Source organism: Fukomys damarensis, unplaced genomic scaffold (assembly GCF_012274545.1).
Source record: "Fukomys damarensis isolate Sample0158 unplaced genomic scaffold, DMR_v1.0_HiC HiC_scaffold_37, whole genome shotgun sequence".
Taxonomy (NCBI): domain Eukaryota; kingdom Metazoa; phylum Chordata; class Mammalia; order Rodentia; family Bathyergidae; genus Fukomys; species Fukomys damarensis.
Window position 1 is genome coordinate 25,486,966 of NW_022900949.1, and position 17,472 is coordinate 25,504,437.

The 17,472-nt window shown below is 38.8% G+C and overlaps 1 protein-coding gene across 1 annotated transcript in view; it reads left to right on the plus strand.

Moving 5' to 3' along the window:
* Nucleotides 1–14,795: 14,795 nt before the first annotated feature.
* The window catches only part of Cubn (cubilin), a 263,953-nt gene continuing 261,276 nt past the window's right edge, over nt 14,796–17,472 (plus strand). Inside the window, exons 1-3 of the mRNA XM_010607108.3 lie at nt 14,796–15,040; nt 15,422–15,551; nt 17,043–17,138. Of these exons, the coding sequence (XP_010605410.1) occupies nt 14,928–15,040; nt 15,422–15,551; nt 17,043–17,138 (339 nt within the window). The 5' untranslated portion in view covers nt 14,796–14,927. The remainder of the gene's footprint in view (nt 15,041–15,421; nt 15,552–17,042; nt 17,139–17,472) is intronic.

The following is a 17,472-nucleotide window of genomic DNA, read 5'->3' on the forward strand; positions in this document are numbered from 1 at the left end:
AAAAAAAAAAAAAAAAAAAAAAAAAAAAGAAAAATGTCACTTTATTAAATGCTACATGCTATTGGGTAATAAATGTACATAAAATTTCACTGGAAATTCTGTTTTCTGATATTTGTACTTATACATTATTCAACATGTTGGAAAATACAGCCTCTGCTTTTCAAGAGAACTATATGTAATTAAATCTTTGCCACTCTTAACAGTAAATTGATTTTTTCATTTTCCTGTTTTGCATCACTATTGCTCTTTTAAAGAGCTTGTTAGAAAATCCTAGTGTAGTTATTACGTTGTCTTATAAGTTCAGTATATTTTAAGGACCCCAAACCAATGCATGAAAATTATTAAATAAAGTAATACAAACAAAATGAATTATAATAACCAGCATGAGTTCTGGTTATTAAATTAGACTGCAGGTCTGACTGTGCCCTGTGCATTGAGAGGAAATACCTCTGACCACCGGCCCGGACAGTGAGAGCCTTTTTAAGAGACAGGGCCAGTCGTTGAAAGTATAAACAGTAAGGAGCTACCTAGCAACTTTTTAAAGAGAAAATTGAGGGCAAATTGCTCCTTGACTTGACCCGACCCAACCTTTTCAAGAAGTAAACTTACATGGTGGAGAAGTTTGCAAGTGCCCCCCTGGACAAGCAGCATCACCACCCTCTTGGATGTAAAGATAGACGGTGTTAGAAGCAACAGCAGCAGCAGTTCAGCCCACAGGGAGGGGATAGGATTCTGAACAGAACTGACTGTGCCTTGGGCTTACGACTTATCCTAGTTCAGATCAAAAGTGATTAAGTTGGAGGTTTCTGAGCACGGGGTAAGAAGCTAAGGACAAATGAAACTGGTTTGCTGCTAGCTGTAGCAGTGTAGAATAAAGCGGTAACTGCATTTTATCCTACACCAAGCACTTACTCCAGTATGCCTTCTGCAGCCAGTTATTACAGCTCTATCCAAATTAAAGTCATGTGGTTATCCCTTTGTTTTGGTAACTTTGTAATTTAGAATCTCAAATAAGTCAAGATGACAAACCAAGTGCCTCCTGTTCAGCCCGGGATGACCAAGGGGTTGAAGTGTGCTTGGGATTGCTCTTGTTGAGCAGAAGCTTAATTTGGGCTGAGGGTATGGTTAAGTGGTAGGGTGTGCTTTGCATTCTTCACGGCCCTTGTTTCAAAACTCAGATCTACCCCCTCGCAAAGGTGTAATTGGGTCTTCAGCTTAGAACTACTTCTTTAATCCGCCAGTACTGCTGTTCTGCTACTAGCTTTGGACTTTGAGACTGAGGGAGGGTCATATTGTCTTGCAGTTTTCTCAAAGCCTGTGACTCAACTCTGGTCGTATAATTTTTAACACTTGGCCTTTGGACTTTTCTAGTTCATTTTCTCAACCTTCGCTGCCCAAGTGTACTACATACAACCATCTTACTGATTTCTTATCCAAGTACCTTTTCTGGTCCTCTTCCTTCACTATCCCCGCCAAGGTACCTAGTCACACCTGTAATTCATTTGAGAATTCTATTAAAGTGAGGATTTTGCATGTGTTCTCCAACTTGGGATTATACCACTCAGCCTATTTATACCATTTTCCTTCTTGTCATGCCTTCCCTTTGATATTAAAGTTTTAAAGTTCTAATTTAAAGAAAAAACTTTTTCCGTAGCTTCTGTTTCCCTCTTAAAGACTTTTAGGAACATTTTACTTAAGATTATACCCTTTTCAAAATCTTATATAACCACTTATATCTTAGTTTGTGAGTTTCTTTCTTTTCTTTTCTTTTTTTTTTGTACCAGGGATTGAACTCAGATCCTTGTGCTTGTGCAGTAGGCACCAGAAACACTGAGCTAAATCCCCGGCCCTGTAGGTTAATTTCTTTTTAAATATATTTGTTCAAGAAATAAAAGCATGTACAAAAACCTGTTTTGGCTTCTTATTTCTCATGTTCTCAGATAAATTCATTTTATGTTTTCCACAAGCTTTGAGTTACTTTCAATCACACCTAAGTATATCATGGCCCTTTGCATATATCATGGTTGCTTTCCTAAAACTTCCAAAATTGTGTTTGGTCTATAAATATGAAACTAGAAATATAAAATGTGGAAGTTAAGTTAATTTCCCCATAGAGTTCTGTTCTTTATAACCTTAGGATGTTCTCATTGCTTTGCTTGTACATAGCATGGTTTCGTTGTTTACTTCAAGTATTTGCTGTATTCTGTCTGCATTTTTGTGTCTATTCATATCAAGGCAGGTGGAAATTATATGTATAGATGGTCGTTTAGTCATGGTGGCTCTGTAATCAGATGAGGTCACCTGGAGAAGGAGGGGATGTTTGAGGGCTGAGCTCAAATGTTGCTGGAGATTCAGTCCTGGTGTCTGTCCTTTACTGTCACAGCTGTTTTTCTGAGGGATTACCACCTTTCCTCTAGTCTTACTCTTTTGCTGACAGTTGATCTTCAAACTGGGACATTTTCAACTTGGATAGCTTGCCATCACATCAAATTTAGCATGTTCGAAAATTAAACACCTCCTATTCTAAGATCAGTTCTACTCTGACTTCAATATGTTGTCTCCCAAATCCAAACCCCCTAACCCAAGATCTTCACTTCTTTCCTGTTCTATTTCATTAGTAGCTTTTCTTAATAATGTCTCTGTGAAAGGATCTCAGCCTTGTGATTTTAAACTAGCACTAATGCCAGTTTTGTAAAAAGTAATGGTTCCTTTGGATGCCCAAATATAGTTAAACTTCACACATGAGAAAAGTGAGTGAAAACACCTGTTGGAACGTGATATTCCTTGTGTAGGAGATGCAGGTCGAGTTATATTTGTGAATATCTTGTGAATGAATGGACAAACATCTGGAGAGTTGCTGTGATTGGAGTTGGTCTTAAATGAAAAATATGTTGCTGTAGAGAATGTAAGGTTCCACAGGGCAAAGATTTTTTAACGACCTTCTTCCCCACTACATTTTTAGTGACTAAAACAGTAGCAAGCACTGTATCACTCAATAAATGTTTGTTGAATGAATGAATAAGAGGGATTGTGCTGGAATTTATATAAGTGCTATGTAGAATGTATCACACTGTGGAGTTTACCTGGTGACTATGTAATTTTACTATTACTGCCACTTCCGTACTCAGAGGAATAGCTGGATTTACCCATGTCTGGAATACAGGATTTAAAAAATAATTCTTGTAGCATAGGCTTGAGCTCTTGGCTTTTTGGTCAGTTGTACAGATAGAAAACGTTTAAAAATACCGTATTCTGACTTCTTGTTTCTATAGAAAGCACAGACTTAATTCTCCTTACTTTTCCCTAAGTGCAGTGATAAACACTGGGGAAGTATAATTATATATAATGCAAGAGGTGTGTCAGAAAAATTGCAAGAAGGGACTAGAAACAAACTGGCTCAGGTCCCCAGGACTGAATGAACAACGTAGTTGCCATTCATCTTTTGACTTCCCAGTGACAGGAATTGACCCAGGCTTGATGTTTCTTGAATATAATCTAGTGATGAGTCTGGCGTGGCTCATTCCTAACCCAGACGGAATTTGAGCTTGCTGATAATACCAGAGAATCTGGCTCTACCAGCAGGGGCACGGTATCAGAAGGCCACCAGCAGAGTTCCAAAGGAAGTGCTTTACTTATCTGTCAGACCTGAGAGGGAGGAGACGCTGGTGGGTGTGAGTTGAGGAACAATAGCTGGTCTAGGAAGTCTGTTCCTCACCTCACCGTGTGCTAGAGACTTGTTGCTGTCAGAGGGACCAGATGGCCGACTCTAGCAAAAATTCTTCCCCTCCAAGTAGCACCATGTGTGGCCACTTAGCCTTTAGCAGCACCGGACAAACCAGGGTGACCAAAATCACGAGACAAAAGCTCCAGTCCATAAATGGAAGGCAGGAACTGCTAACTAATCCTGCACCTCTTTCCAATTACTCACAGAGACCAGGTAACAACATGGAATTTGGCTTATGTGAAAAAAAAAGGGCACAGGTGCCTAATTTTATTTATGTATTTCATACGATTATAGCTGTGGGAAATTATTAAAACAAATAGGAATAAAATAATACGTAGAAATTATGCTAGTTTTAGTTTACTTTTTAAAGTTTTATTTACAAAACTGTAAAGGCAGGTGTGGTGATGCATGCCTGTTACCGCAGCAGTCGGGATGCCAAGGCAGGGAGATTGTGCCATGAGTTTGAGGCCAACCTGTACTATGTAGTTCAAGGCCAACTGAATGTCTCAAAAAAAAAAACATATAGTTCTACTACTTTTATAATTTAAAATATTCTCCTTTAAAAAGTGCTACTTGAAGCCAGGCGTGGTGGTTCACACCTATAATCCCATCACTCGTGAGGCTGAGGCAGGAGGATCGCTGTGAGTTCAAAACCAGCCTGGAACTTTAGGTATTAGTGGGTCACTAATAATTCTGATTAACTGATGAATATGAGTATGTTGAGTGTCATAGAACTGTAGGTTCTTTCATGGCTTGGGAGTTGTTTGAATAATTCTATTAGTCAACTGAAAAGAGAAGCACTCTGATGTTACTGGAAAAGTATACAATGCCAAAATTGTTTCTGTTAGGGAATTGTTTTTGCTTCTTCTAAACATAGTCTAGGAATTGTTGACAAGGACATATTTAGCAGTACTTCTTAATAAATATAGTCCAAGCCACTATAAAGAAAATATACAAAGGGCCACAAGATCTTAGAATAGTAACAAAGATTGAGAGGTTAGCTCATCTTACCCTTCTTCCTGCCCTCGATAACAGCATCTTAAATCTTCCCCCAGATCTGTGTGGGACTTCAATTAACAAATCTCCTAGGAATGGCAGTCCTCTGGAAGGTGTTAGAATTGTGAAGTCATTCCTCCCATCCCAAATCATGTCAGGAAAGCAAAGCCTTTCCTCACAAAAAATTATGTCTCTGTATTACTGCTTGTATTTGTGTCATCCTCATTGAGAGTACCGGAAGCAGATCTCTGCAGAGCTCCAAGAATCCCAGACCCTTTTTTTCCTTCCCAGTGGTGACACTCTCACTTAGTTTATTCTCCTTTCATCAGATGTAAAATAGATTTGTCAAAATCACTTTTCTTCCTTTCAGGGAGCTTGCAGTTGCATCCTGTAATCCTTCACACTTGGGACCTCGGATTGTGGTACGAATGGTGTCTAATAGCACTTCACTGCCCTGTTCAGTGAATTTTAGGAGTCACTAGGTAGAAAACTATTTTTTGTCTTTTTAGGTAGATTTGGAAAAGAATGTCAGGAGAACCCGTGGTCCTCACCAAAGATAACCTGCTTCACTACTTCATACCATTAGGAAATCGAGCTTGGACTGATCCAGTGGAAGTGTTCAAGTCCCACTTCTGGGAGGTATGGGAGGTAGAGTGCCAGGTTATTTCCCTCCCTGACTTCTGGAGGCTTTAATTCTAGAAATCTGTTTCCTTTGTTGTGTTCCCTATCCTTAACCCACTCTTGTCCCACAGTGATCCAGGACCACGCCATACATATTTTATATTGTCTGCACCGTGTGACATTCACACGAGTTAGCAAAATTTAGTAAATGTGTGTGCACGTGTGTTGTGTACATACACCGTCCGCACCTCTGTGTTCCTTCTGAAACCTCCCTCACTGCGTTTCTTCTTTGGGTATGAATTTGCTGAACATATTGTTACCATTTATGGAAGGATTATTGTACTTTCAACTTTTTCCAAAAGTAGAAAAATTCCTCCAAATTCTTGGTAATGTGTAACCATGTACTTTCTCAGGAAAATTCTTGCCAAATCTGAGTTATTCAAATGGTAATGATCCACTCATAATTCTTTTTCGGGCTACTCAACGGTAATTGTAATCATTGCAGTAAGGAGCATGGAGGACAAATGCCTGTGTTATGTTCTGCAATTCGAAACTAGAGAGCATTCAAGAAAATCAGTTCATTGCAGGAGCAGACTTGCTAATTTCCTAGGTGGTGATGCACTTCCCATGAAGTGAGCAAATGAATGGCTTCAAAATTACCTGTGTTTCCATAAGTATTTTATGTAATCTTTCAGGACAAATGAATAGACTATTGGAGTGATATTGTGTTGCCCGGAATGAGTTATGTGCCATAAAAGAGATCATTATATTCACAAATGTTTCCATGAATGACTAAAAGCCAGATTAGTTCTAAGTTCTCTGTTTTAAACTGATATGAAAATGAAGAAGGCACTAAAGAAAGCACCAAAGTATAGCAGAGTGAAGGTACGCAATGTTACCAGAGCTACCAGAGGGGAGTGAGACTCTTGCCAGCTCATCCATCCAAGGCAAGAGGACACCTCCACTTTGGCTCTTCATTTTCATGACTTTCACACTGATAGTTTACTGGCCTGCTAGAAAGGTCAAATATGAATTATTGCATTTAAAGTACATGAGAGTCTTCCTATTATATCTTTTTCCCCTCATTGAGTTTATTGGTACATTTTAGGTATACAGTACAGTTACATTCATCATTGGGCTCTTGTACTTTTACATGACAGGTCTTGGTTCTCATTTTTTCCCCTTGTCCCTGCCCTCCCTTCACCCCCTATTATATCAATATGTTTAATCAACATTCTTCAACCTGCTACTTAAAGCCTTTTATCAATGTCCTCACCTTTACCCAACCACTTTTCTCTAAGATGACTCTGCTGGCCTAGTGGAACAGTGCTGTTGTCCTCTGCTCATACTGGCCTTTGGACATTGTTTCCATTCTACCCCATATCATCAAGCCCATCTTTATAGTGTTGTTTCACTGTAACTCTGGATTTTCCCCCTGTGACTTTATTACAAACCAGAGGAGGCCAGGAAGTTGATGTATTTTGAACTTCCCTCACTGTTGAGGACCTCATATATTAGCAATAAATGTTTATTAAGACTATAAACCAATGGAATCTAGGTGACACTAATGGGAATAAAAAGCGAACCTGGCACTTAGAATATAAAAATAGGTATAGGCAATACATTAACGTGGCTAAGAGGTCATTTTCAAGAATTTGAGGAAAAAGAAAACAAGGGGGTTAGATAAAATCAGCACACCTAGTAATTAAATAGGAGGCAAACTTCCTTGATTAAGGAAGAAAGATTCGAGATTTTTTCCCCCTCTGGAGAAAGTAAATATCATAAGGGAAAATTGCCCTCAAAAATTAACATCTGGGGTTCCTCAGTGACATCGTCAGCTTGCTGTTCAGTCGCCCAGTGCTAAACCTTACTGATTATAAACAGTACGCACGCACATAGAGTTTATTATTAACTCTTTAGTGTCTTGTTCTTACATTTGAATGCAGACATAAAGATCAGTGAGTATTTGAGGAAAGGTTCCAGTGTGAAACAGAAAGACCTAACAACAACGAGAAAAAGAATAATCTTCAAAAAGTGACCTTGATTGGAAAATGTTACAACTATAAGAACAAGAAAGAGGTTTTGAAATTGAGAATGATAGCAACAATGTTATAGCAGCATACAATTTTAAAGGGTACTTTCTCATAAAGTAGAACAAAAGAAGTAGAAAAGGATAGAAATTTGAAGACAAATCTAAGGGAACAAACAGGAAAACATGCAGTAGCAGATACTACATCACTCTTCTCCTGAGCGAAGGTCTCAGCTCCTGGGTCCTTGAATGAGCATATATCTTGTCCCCGGCAACATTCTCTTATTTTCTTAATGACTTCCCTAACCTTCCAGTTTCCCAAGTAAGAAACCTGATCATTAACTCCCCCTCCTACCGTTTCCAAGGAAATAACAACTGCCCCAATATTTCTTTAGTAAATCCGGTTTCCAAAATATTCTCACCCTCCCTGCCTGCCATAACCATCCAAAAGTTGATATAATCCGCTAAAATGTAGACTCATTAAAATGACATTTCAAGATCTTCCTTGATTGGACTTTCTGCCCATTTAAAAAAATTTCATCTTTCCCATACAGACACTGCTATTGTCCTCTCTGTTCTACTAAAAGCTGTATATATTCGATTTCTCTGCCTGAAACACTCAGTCCTGTGCTGGTTAATTATGCCATTAAAACTCAAATGGACTCCTGGTGAGGCCTACAGTGCTCTGCTCAGGTGGCGTTAACCCTTTCTTGCATTGTTTTTCAATAAAGTTGTGTGTGCATTTTTGCATGCGTATTTTCATGCTGTGTCTATATCAGTGTTTTCAGTACAGTGATCTCTTTCCCTCATGTGGAATTCCAGTTTCCTAAGATTTATTTTCATGTATATTTTTGATGACCATAAGAATTTTCATGTGCAAACTGTGCCAGATATTAGTACAAAGGTGGGGTTGGGTGAGGTTGAACGTTTAGGAACTAGAAGGAGATGAAGTGGATGGCACAGAAGAGGCAGACATTATGCCAAGATACTGTGAAAAAATTAAAGGCAGGAGAAGAAAGGCAACTTTGATTCTTGTAAGTGCATTCTTGTGGCTAGGGAAGAAGGGAGAAAAAGGATCTATGAAAACGACTGTGAAACCAGGGTGAAGGAAGGAGGAGAAAGTGAGGTCAGGAGCCTGGCCTGGGGCCACACGCCTTTGATCCCAGCACTGGGGAGGCTGAGGCAGGAGGATCGCTGTGAGTTCGAGACCAGCCTGGGCTACATAGTGAGTTCCAGGTCAGTCTCAACTACATAGACCCTGTCCCCTCCCCCCCCAAAAAAAAGGTCAGGAGACAGGATTGAGACAAGTAAGAGGTCATGAGTTCCTGATTACTAACCCACAGACCACTCAGCTGGAGACACAGGTCCAACCCTCGTTCCATGTCCCATGTGTAATATCCGCGATAAAGCACGTGTGCAGTTATTTTGGAAGGCTGGTGAGAGGATATCAAGAATATGAAAGATTCCAGAGCAAACTTAAGAGCGTGTGGAAAATCCATTAGTGCTATCCCTTGATAGTCTTATTTTAATGAACAGAAGAATGTGGATAGAGTCTCAGAGGAGAGTCCTTGTCCTTGGTTCCCTGTCCTGGGCTCAGATACTCCCACCACATCAAAACCTCCTTCATCCTGTTTACTCAGCTCCCCTCCTAAAGAAGAGACTCTTTCCTTTGGATTACCTGCTCTTGGAGACTCTAGGATTTAAATCTAATCTTGCTCTCCAGGCCCTCAATGTGGAATTATTCTTTGCTTCCTGGATCCACCTTCCTTCCTTTATCGGACAAAAATTTATCTTTGACTCACATCTCTACCTCTGGCCAGGTTAGCTACTGTTTTTCTCCCTCAAAGTCTTGAATGCATAGTTGTACTCTGGAATCCTCTTTTATAAGAAGGGAGATAAAACACCCCTATTTCTCCATGAAGCTGAAATTTTAAGGTCAACTGTGCAATCTTACTTAATTTGGGGGGGGGTTATAATGAACCTAATCCCAACCGAGAGTAAAGGAGGGCAAGAGATACTTTATTCTTATTTGCATTATGAGGAAAGTAACAGCTTACATTTACTGATATTTATTATGGGCCAGAGACTAAATGTGCTGAACATTTTATGCACCATCTTTCTGTGATGAAGAAATAAGGTTACACAGCCACATAGTGTTGGAGCTGGGTTTTGAACCCAGATGATTAAGCTTCAGAACCTAGGCTCTTTTGTCCCTCTCCAGCTGTGTGTTCCTCCTTTGAAGTAAGCCTTGTAGAGTAGCGATCATCTTGTAGAATGGCTAAAACAGAGAGGGTGTGTACCAGCTTTTAGTGGAATGCGTTCTGGATTAGAGAGAAGATAGGCATTTTGCTAGTTAATGACAGATGGAATTTTAGGCTCCTACAGTATTTACCTTGGGGGCGAGGGAAGGAGGAACTTGTTCACTCTCTAAGCCTGAAGGTCATGTGTTGTAATACTAATTTGCCTTTGCTGAACAGACCTGAATTCAGCAAGGCAGCAGAATGTGTGATAGTGCTGAGGAAAACGATTTTTGTATTGCTTCTGCAGACATTGTATACAGACTGTCTGACTGGTCTATTGATCTGAGCTAAAATTGAATAAGAGAGCAGGATGTCAAAGTCCCTGACTCCTCACCCAAAGCCAGCCAGACCTTGAGAGAATATTTCCTTTTTTCTAACATAAGAGACCATTAGGAATTGCATGCCTTGATTGGAAGCAGAGAAATTGTTTTTACCTTCTTGAATAATGAACACATTGATAAAACAAGATGATCCTATAAAAGAGAAAGATCTTGCAGGAGATCTTTTATATTGCACTGGAAAGATATGCTGAGTTCAGTGATCCATAGGAAAGTATAATTATGAAAATAGTTGTATTCTTTTCTGCTGGAAGATTTTAATACATTATATTTTATATTAAAATGGGAAAATATTTCACATTGTCAAGCATTCCTGTCACTCTCAAAACCTAGTTGTTAAAGTCTCCAACAAACCTGGATCATTGTGATAGATTTCATCTGTAATTATATGGAATCTTTTGGACGTCTTGTCTCGGCATTTGATACCAACATTTGTAGTTCACATAATTTTTATATATGAACACATTTGCAAATGTATAAGACATTATTTTACTCAGTTTTGCTGAATTATAATTTACATCCACTGGCCACCTATTTTTTTTTATTTATTTGTTTATTTTTCGTACCAGGGATCAACGTTGGGACCTTGTGCTTGCAAGGCAGGCGGCAGAACCACTGAGCTGAATCCCCTCATCTGTTTTAATTGCACAGTTTTGAAACATTTATGTGGTCATGCAGCCACCACCACATTCAAGGCAGAATCCTTCCACCATTCTGATCATTTCCTTATGGCTACTTGCAGTCAGTGTCGTGATCTGTTTCCTAGCAGTACAGCTTTGGCTTCTCTACTCTGTCGTATGGAATTACTCAGCGTGCAGACTTTTGTATCTCACTTCTTTTTGTCCTTGAAAAATACTCTGAAGCAACTGAAGTGACATGCCACAGGTGGAGGGAAAAATATTTGCAGAATATGTATCTGAAAGGACGCTAATTTTAGACTACATGAACTCTTATGTTAAAGAAAAATTCCAACTCAATTTTTAAAGGTGCACAAAAGGTTTGAATAGACATTTCATCAGAGAAAATAGCAAATATACACAAAAGATCCCAATTTGTGTGTGTGTGTGTGTGTGTGTGTGTGTGTGTTTAGTATTGAGGATGCAGTCTCAAGTCTTTGTACTACATCCCCAGCCCTTTTTTGTTTTTTTACATTTCAAAAGGGGCTTGCTAAGTTGTCAAGGCTGAGCTGGAACTTGTGATCCTTCTGCCTTGGCCTCCCAAAATGGTAGGAACAACATTTTTAATCATTATGGAAGCATGCATTAAAAATTACAATGAGATACCACTGCACAACCACTAGAATGGGTAAAAATGAAAACAATCATCATACCAAGTGATGAAGAGGTTGTGGAACAACTCGAACTTTCATACATTATGTAGAGATAGTCTTTGGAAAATAGGTTGGCATTTTCTTCTGAAGTTAAGACATTTGCAGTATTGTCTCAGCAATCTCATCTTTAGTATTTATCCAAAAGAAGTGAAAACATATATTCACACAAAGATCTGTTCAAAGTGTTTAGAGTAGCTTTAATATATAATAGTTCCAAACTGGAAACAATTTGAGTGTTTGTCGACTAAGGAACACATAAGCAATGGGTGGAATGAATCGAAATACAACAAAATAATACACAGTAATAGGAATCAATTAATGATCAACATGACAGGATGGAGAATTCACAAAAGCATTTTGTTGAGTGAAAGAATATTATACAAAAGACTATATAGGAGAAAACTGGGAGGCTTAGAATATCAAATAAAAAGCAGTGAATGTTAGAGTGTCACAGTCAAGGTATTATATGCTATGTTACCTGATCATCCTTATCTTCAAACAGCCCGCATGACTCTCCAAATATTAACTAATATAGTACTGCTTACCAAGAGGGTTTTCTTAGAGTGGAGCTTCTATAGAGTTGTTTTTCAAATTCAGGCTTGTTTTCCTTAGCGCGGTCTGTGTGCTCACGGAAAGCTGCAGTGCATCAACAGCTGATTTCACAATCAAGGTGTAGAACATTTCCACCGTTCCTAAATGCTCTCTACAATCCCAGGCAGAATCAGTGGGGGACACTGATGGTCCACGCCTTCAAACCAGATCATCCAGAGGGTTTACAGGGATGGGAAAAGTAAAGATTCCTGGAGCCCAAATGAGGGAATTCACAGATGCTGGCTCGGTGTTGCCCGTATTTTTCATTTCATCCCCTGAATGTGGCTGCTCAGAGAAGCGGATCTGGCCACTCGCTGTAAGCACGTCCTTTCTCCTCAGGCATTTCCTGGCAAAGCAGCCCCTTACGTTCCCCTCAGAATTGATCATTACTTGAGCCTACCCTGCTCATTTATTTCTTTAAAATTTCCCCCAGAATTCAAGCCCCTAGAAGATAAGAATGTGTATCTTTTTAAAAATTAATTGATTTGACCCAGTGCATGGCATCGCCTGGCACATAAACTCAGTAGAACCAGATACAACTAAGTTTGAGTACATTAGATAGAAATTAATAGTTAACATAAAGAGAGGAGTATAAATTAACCTCTAAAAGTACAGCCCTCATCTGTTGTGAAGGTGAAATGATAGAATCTGGGTAGATTTCCGCACAAAGCCCAGCACATAGCAAGATCTCAAAGTTGCTACATGTGAGAGACGGAAATGAATTACCTTGTGACAGCACTGAAAACCGGATCTGGATATCCCTTGGTTCTATCACTCCCCGACATTCTCTTTTCTTGTCTAAAAATTTTTCTTTCACTCAGATTTCTTGCAACTCCCCCACCGCCACATTTTCTAGTCATTGCCTACGAATATAGTGAATTTTAACCAGAACTGCAGCTCTAATATTTTCCTTCTTTATCTTATTAATGTTTTAGGTTCTTGAAGTTTTAGAAAAGTTTTAGTCCCACTACGTTTTCTAAGTTGAATGATATAGTGTGACTGCATAATTTAATGGAAGAATGGAAACTTAGACGGACATCTGAAAAGAATGTGTTCAAACCAGAATATCATTTATTGCTTTATATGTATTAATTAAATAAACACAACAAAACTCATCATGAATCATCCCAAACAGTGACTTGAAAGTTATTTTCTTTGATTTGCTTGTCTTGTACTATAGTGATCAGATGATACTTGAGAAACATTCACCGTAATATTAAACTGTACAGCTGTATCGAAGAGGATAAGTCTACATATCTACTGTAATCTAAAAATTTAGACGGCATGTCAAAAGTGGTTTTTACGGGTTGTCTTTCTGGATCACTGAAACCAGTCGATCTAGATGTGAACGTGTCTTTCTTCCCTTAAGATGGTTTTTGTAGCAAGCAGTTCCCACTCCACTTTTCCTCAATGTTTTTTTTTTTTTAATGAGGTGAAGCATGCATAACATAAAATTTACTCTTTTAATTATTTTTTAAGTTTGGAATTCATCGGCAACAAGTACATCGCATCATTTCTATCCAGAATACCTCTCATCTTTCCAAAGTAAAGCTCTGTGCCCAGTAAACAATGTGCCTCGCTTCTCCTTTCCTCCTGCTCTCAGCGGCCAACCTTCTACTTTCGATCTCTGTGAACTGGACTGTCCAAGTGCCTCATCTAATTGGCATCTTGTAGAGTAGTTTTCCTTTGACTTATTTTACTTTAGCTCAATATCTTCAGGGTTCCCACCATTATTATAGCACATGTTAAAAGTTTTCCTCTCTTTTTAGTGCTAAAAATATTCCGTTGTACGTGTATACCCTACTTTTAAAATCCATTAATCTGTCATAGAAATGTGGGTTGCTTCCAACTTCTGACTATTGTAAATAATGCCTCTATGAATATTGCTCTGTGGATATCTCTTTGAGTCTCTGCTTTCAATTCTTTTAAGTATAAACCCCAGGGTGAAATTGCTGGGACATAAATTAATTCTACATTTAAGTTTGTGAGGAACTTTCATATTGTTTTCCGTAGCAACTGTACCATTTTACATTCCAGCCAGCAGTGCACAAGGGTTTCAATTTCTCTACATTCTAATCAACACGTAGTATTTTCTGTTTTTTCTGTAGCAACCATCTTAATGTATATGAAGTGGTATCTCATTGTGGTTTTCCATAGCCTAATGATCAGTGATGCTGATAACTTCATGTCCTTTTATGTCTTCTTTGGAGAAGTTATCTATTCAAGGCTTTTGCTTATGTAAAAAAGTCTGATTCTTTGAGTTTGTTATTTTTGAGTTGTGAAAGCTCTTTTATAGCCTGGATATTAACCTCATCACAAATATGATTTACAACTATTTTCTTTAGTTAGTTACCTTTTAACGTTATAGATAATGTTCTTTGATGCAGTTCTTAATTTTGATGTAGATCATTCACCTTTTGATTGCCTGTGTTTTTTTTTTCTTTTGTTTTCTGTGCTTTTGATACCAGACCCAGAAATGACTGACAAGTCCAAGATCATGGAAGTTTCTCTATATTTTTCTTTCTCCAAAGAGTTTTATAGGTTTAAGTCTTGGATTTAGGTCCTTGAATCATTTAGCAGTAACTTTTACATAAGGTATAAGATAAGGAAGGGTCCAGCTTCTTTTGCATGTGAATATTGTTTTTCCAGCAGCATTTGTTGAAAGGTGAGCACTTCCCGAGTAAAGGTTGTTTTAGAGGATGTTTCCAAGGCTGCTGGCTACTGTCTCAAAGGTCAAACAAGTAATGATTAAGTTGCACATCACTTGAGGTAGATTTTGATCTCTCATGGGTTGAAGAGTACTGAAGATCTAAGATCATTTACATTCCTCAGGAAGAAAAAAAAATAACATAGCCTTCTCAGACAAAGAAAGGACTGAAGTAGTCCACTGGTCAAAGTGCACATTCTTGCTTTACTTTTCTCCAAACTCCCAAAGTTATTGAGTTAGTCACAGTGGTCGCCCTCTCTTACCTGACCACGTCGGAGGCCAGTGAGGAATATGTCCTCACATTTTCTTTGGAGTCTGGTTATTTTATTGCTGTTTGCGGAATTTGATGGTGAAGCTGGAGAACCTGAGCTGCAGCGACAGAAAAGAAATACTGATCTCCAACAGTAAGTAGACACAAGGATCCTTTTCCCCCTGATGGACTAGGATAGCCCCTCATGAATTTTCACAAACAGTCAGAAAATCAAAAGTGTAATTTTTCTTCAGAAAAGTAGTGATGTCACAAAGCCAACAGGGAAAGATATTTCGGACTGATATATGGAATTGCTTTCTTATGCACAAATAATTCATCTATTCAAGTATATAATTACTAAGAGATGTCCCCAGGAAATTAAAAAAGAATGATAGAAATGTAGAGAGAATTTGGTTGAGCTGATTCCAAAGAGAAGATGTATACAGTCTATAGTAAAATGAGTGAAAAAATTGTTTAGATTTAAAGATGTTTATGGACTAATTACTGCTGCATTTTCTCTGATTGAATTATACAGGCCTCGGTTGACTTCAGAAAGGGGAAATTTAGTGTTTCTTACAGGGCCTGCCCAAAACATTGAATTTAGAACTGCATCCCTGGGGAAAATAAAAGTAAATGATGAAGACCTCAATGAATGTTTACATCAGGTACTGCATGGGGAATATCCTGATGCCATTTTGTATGTCCACATGTTGTGACTTAACTGAACACCTCAATGCCCGTCTGTACTTGAATGTTCAGCACAAAAATGCATAATTGGCAGTTGGATAGTTTTTATAAAGAAAAATAACTCAGGAGGGGGCAGTGGTAGGTGGAGGGAGTAACGCTGGGGGAACAGGCTCACGGTGCTCATCTCCTCTAGTACAGAGAAGATATGGAGGGTACTAATGAACCTGTCACCAGGGTGGTGAAGAAGGAGGGGATGAGAGAGGCATGGCCAGTTTACTTTTTCTACAGAACAGAATTGGCCAGTGATTCTCAGGCCTTATTAAATGTTTGCAGTGCTCAGTGTATACTGCAGCATGCTTGTACATAGCCCTGTTAGCGCTGGTGTCACAGCTGTTCCTAGGGGTCATACGAAGCACTTGATGTGCATGGTTTCATGTAACACTCAGAGCTACCTGTGAGGTGGGCTTTATTACTTCACTTATAAGGAAATAGTTAAATAACTTGCCCAAAGGCAGACAATCAAAGACTCACCCAAAATTTAAAATTTACTAGCCAGATTTCAAGCCAGAGTTCTGTTTTTGGAGGGGAGAGTGTGTGCTGTGGATTAAACCCAGGGGCTTGGGCATGTGGGCATGTGCTCATCACTGGGCTGCATGCCTGTCCCAGCAAGCTTCTTAATAAATGGCTTATTGCATTTATTATGAGAAAAAATGCAAATAGAAAACATACTGATCTGTGAGGTGTTATTGGAAAATACACTGAATGTTTAAATTTTTAAAATTTTATTATAGTAAAAGGCATGTTGACATTAATACCCCCTCCGTTTGACCCCAGTTACCCATCATTCTTACCAGAGGGCACTTTGTGAGTGTCTTTTGTTACCCTGTCACGGCTGCTTCAAAGTCCCAAACTGATTCAAGCCATTTCCCTTTTACGGTCATTTTGACTTTGGGGAAGAGCCAAAAGTTACATGGTGCCAGATGCAGTGAATAAGACGGAGGAGGACGTACTGTCGTGTTTCTGTGGACATGCCCTTGCTGTGGCCTGGTGCTGGCGGGCCCAGTCAATGTAGTGTTTGATCATACTACATAGAAACACTCCCAGAAAGAGGGTTTTCAGAGCTGCTTCCAGAAATGGCAGGAACATTCAGATTAATGTTTTCTAAGTGAAGAGCACTGATGGCAATGTGTCTTTCTCTGTAGGAAACTTTAAAAAATACTTTAAACATTGACTATATATGTGTGTTTTATCACATCTTATATTGTCACTGGAAATTATGTAAGTGCAATTATGCCATGGGTATTTTAGCCCAATGGTCTACTCTACATGGCACTTGCTTTGGATATTTTTCATAGGCAAATCTTAATTCTTAAAACAGAATCCTACTCTGGTTTTTTATTATATTCCTGTAAGATGAGTATGCTTTTTTTTCACTAGAATTCTTCCTCTCCCTTTCTTTTAAAAATTAGATCAAGGTAAACAAAGAAGAGATTAGAGATATACAAAGAAATTCAGGTGGTCTGCATCAAAATGTATCTAGTCAAATCTATGAGCTCGATTCCAAGGTAAGTCTGACATCCACACCGTGAGAGGAAATGAGTTCTCTTTAGTTCAATATTGTACATAATGTATTTTGCAGGGGAGACACCCATTTTGTGTACTTCTTAGATATTTGTCATTGTAATTATGGGCTTGGGGTTAAGAGGCATAGCTCTAATGGAGGACATAAAAGGTAGGAAACACTATGGCAAGGATTTGTTGTCTAAGCAGACTTTTCTCAGGTTCTTATAGCAATCTTACTGGTGAATGAGATTCATCTCTGTCATTTAGGGAGATTCGCAGAGTTACTTGTGCGAAGAAAAAATGTGTCAGCTCATCCGTGGGTTGTACTACTTTTAA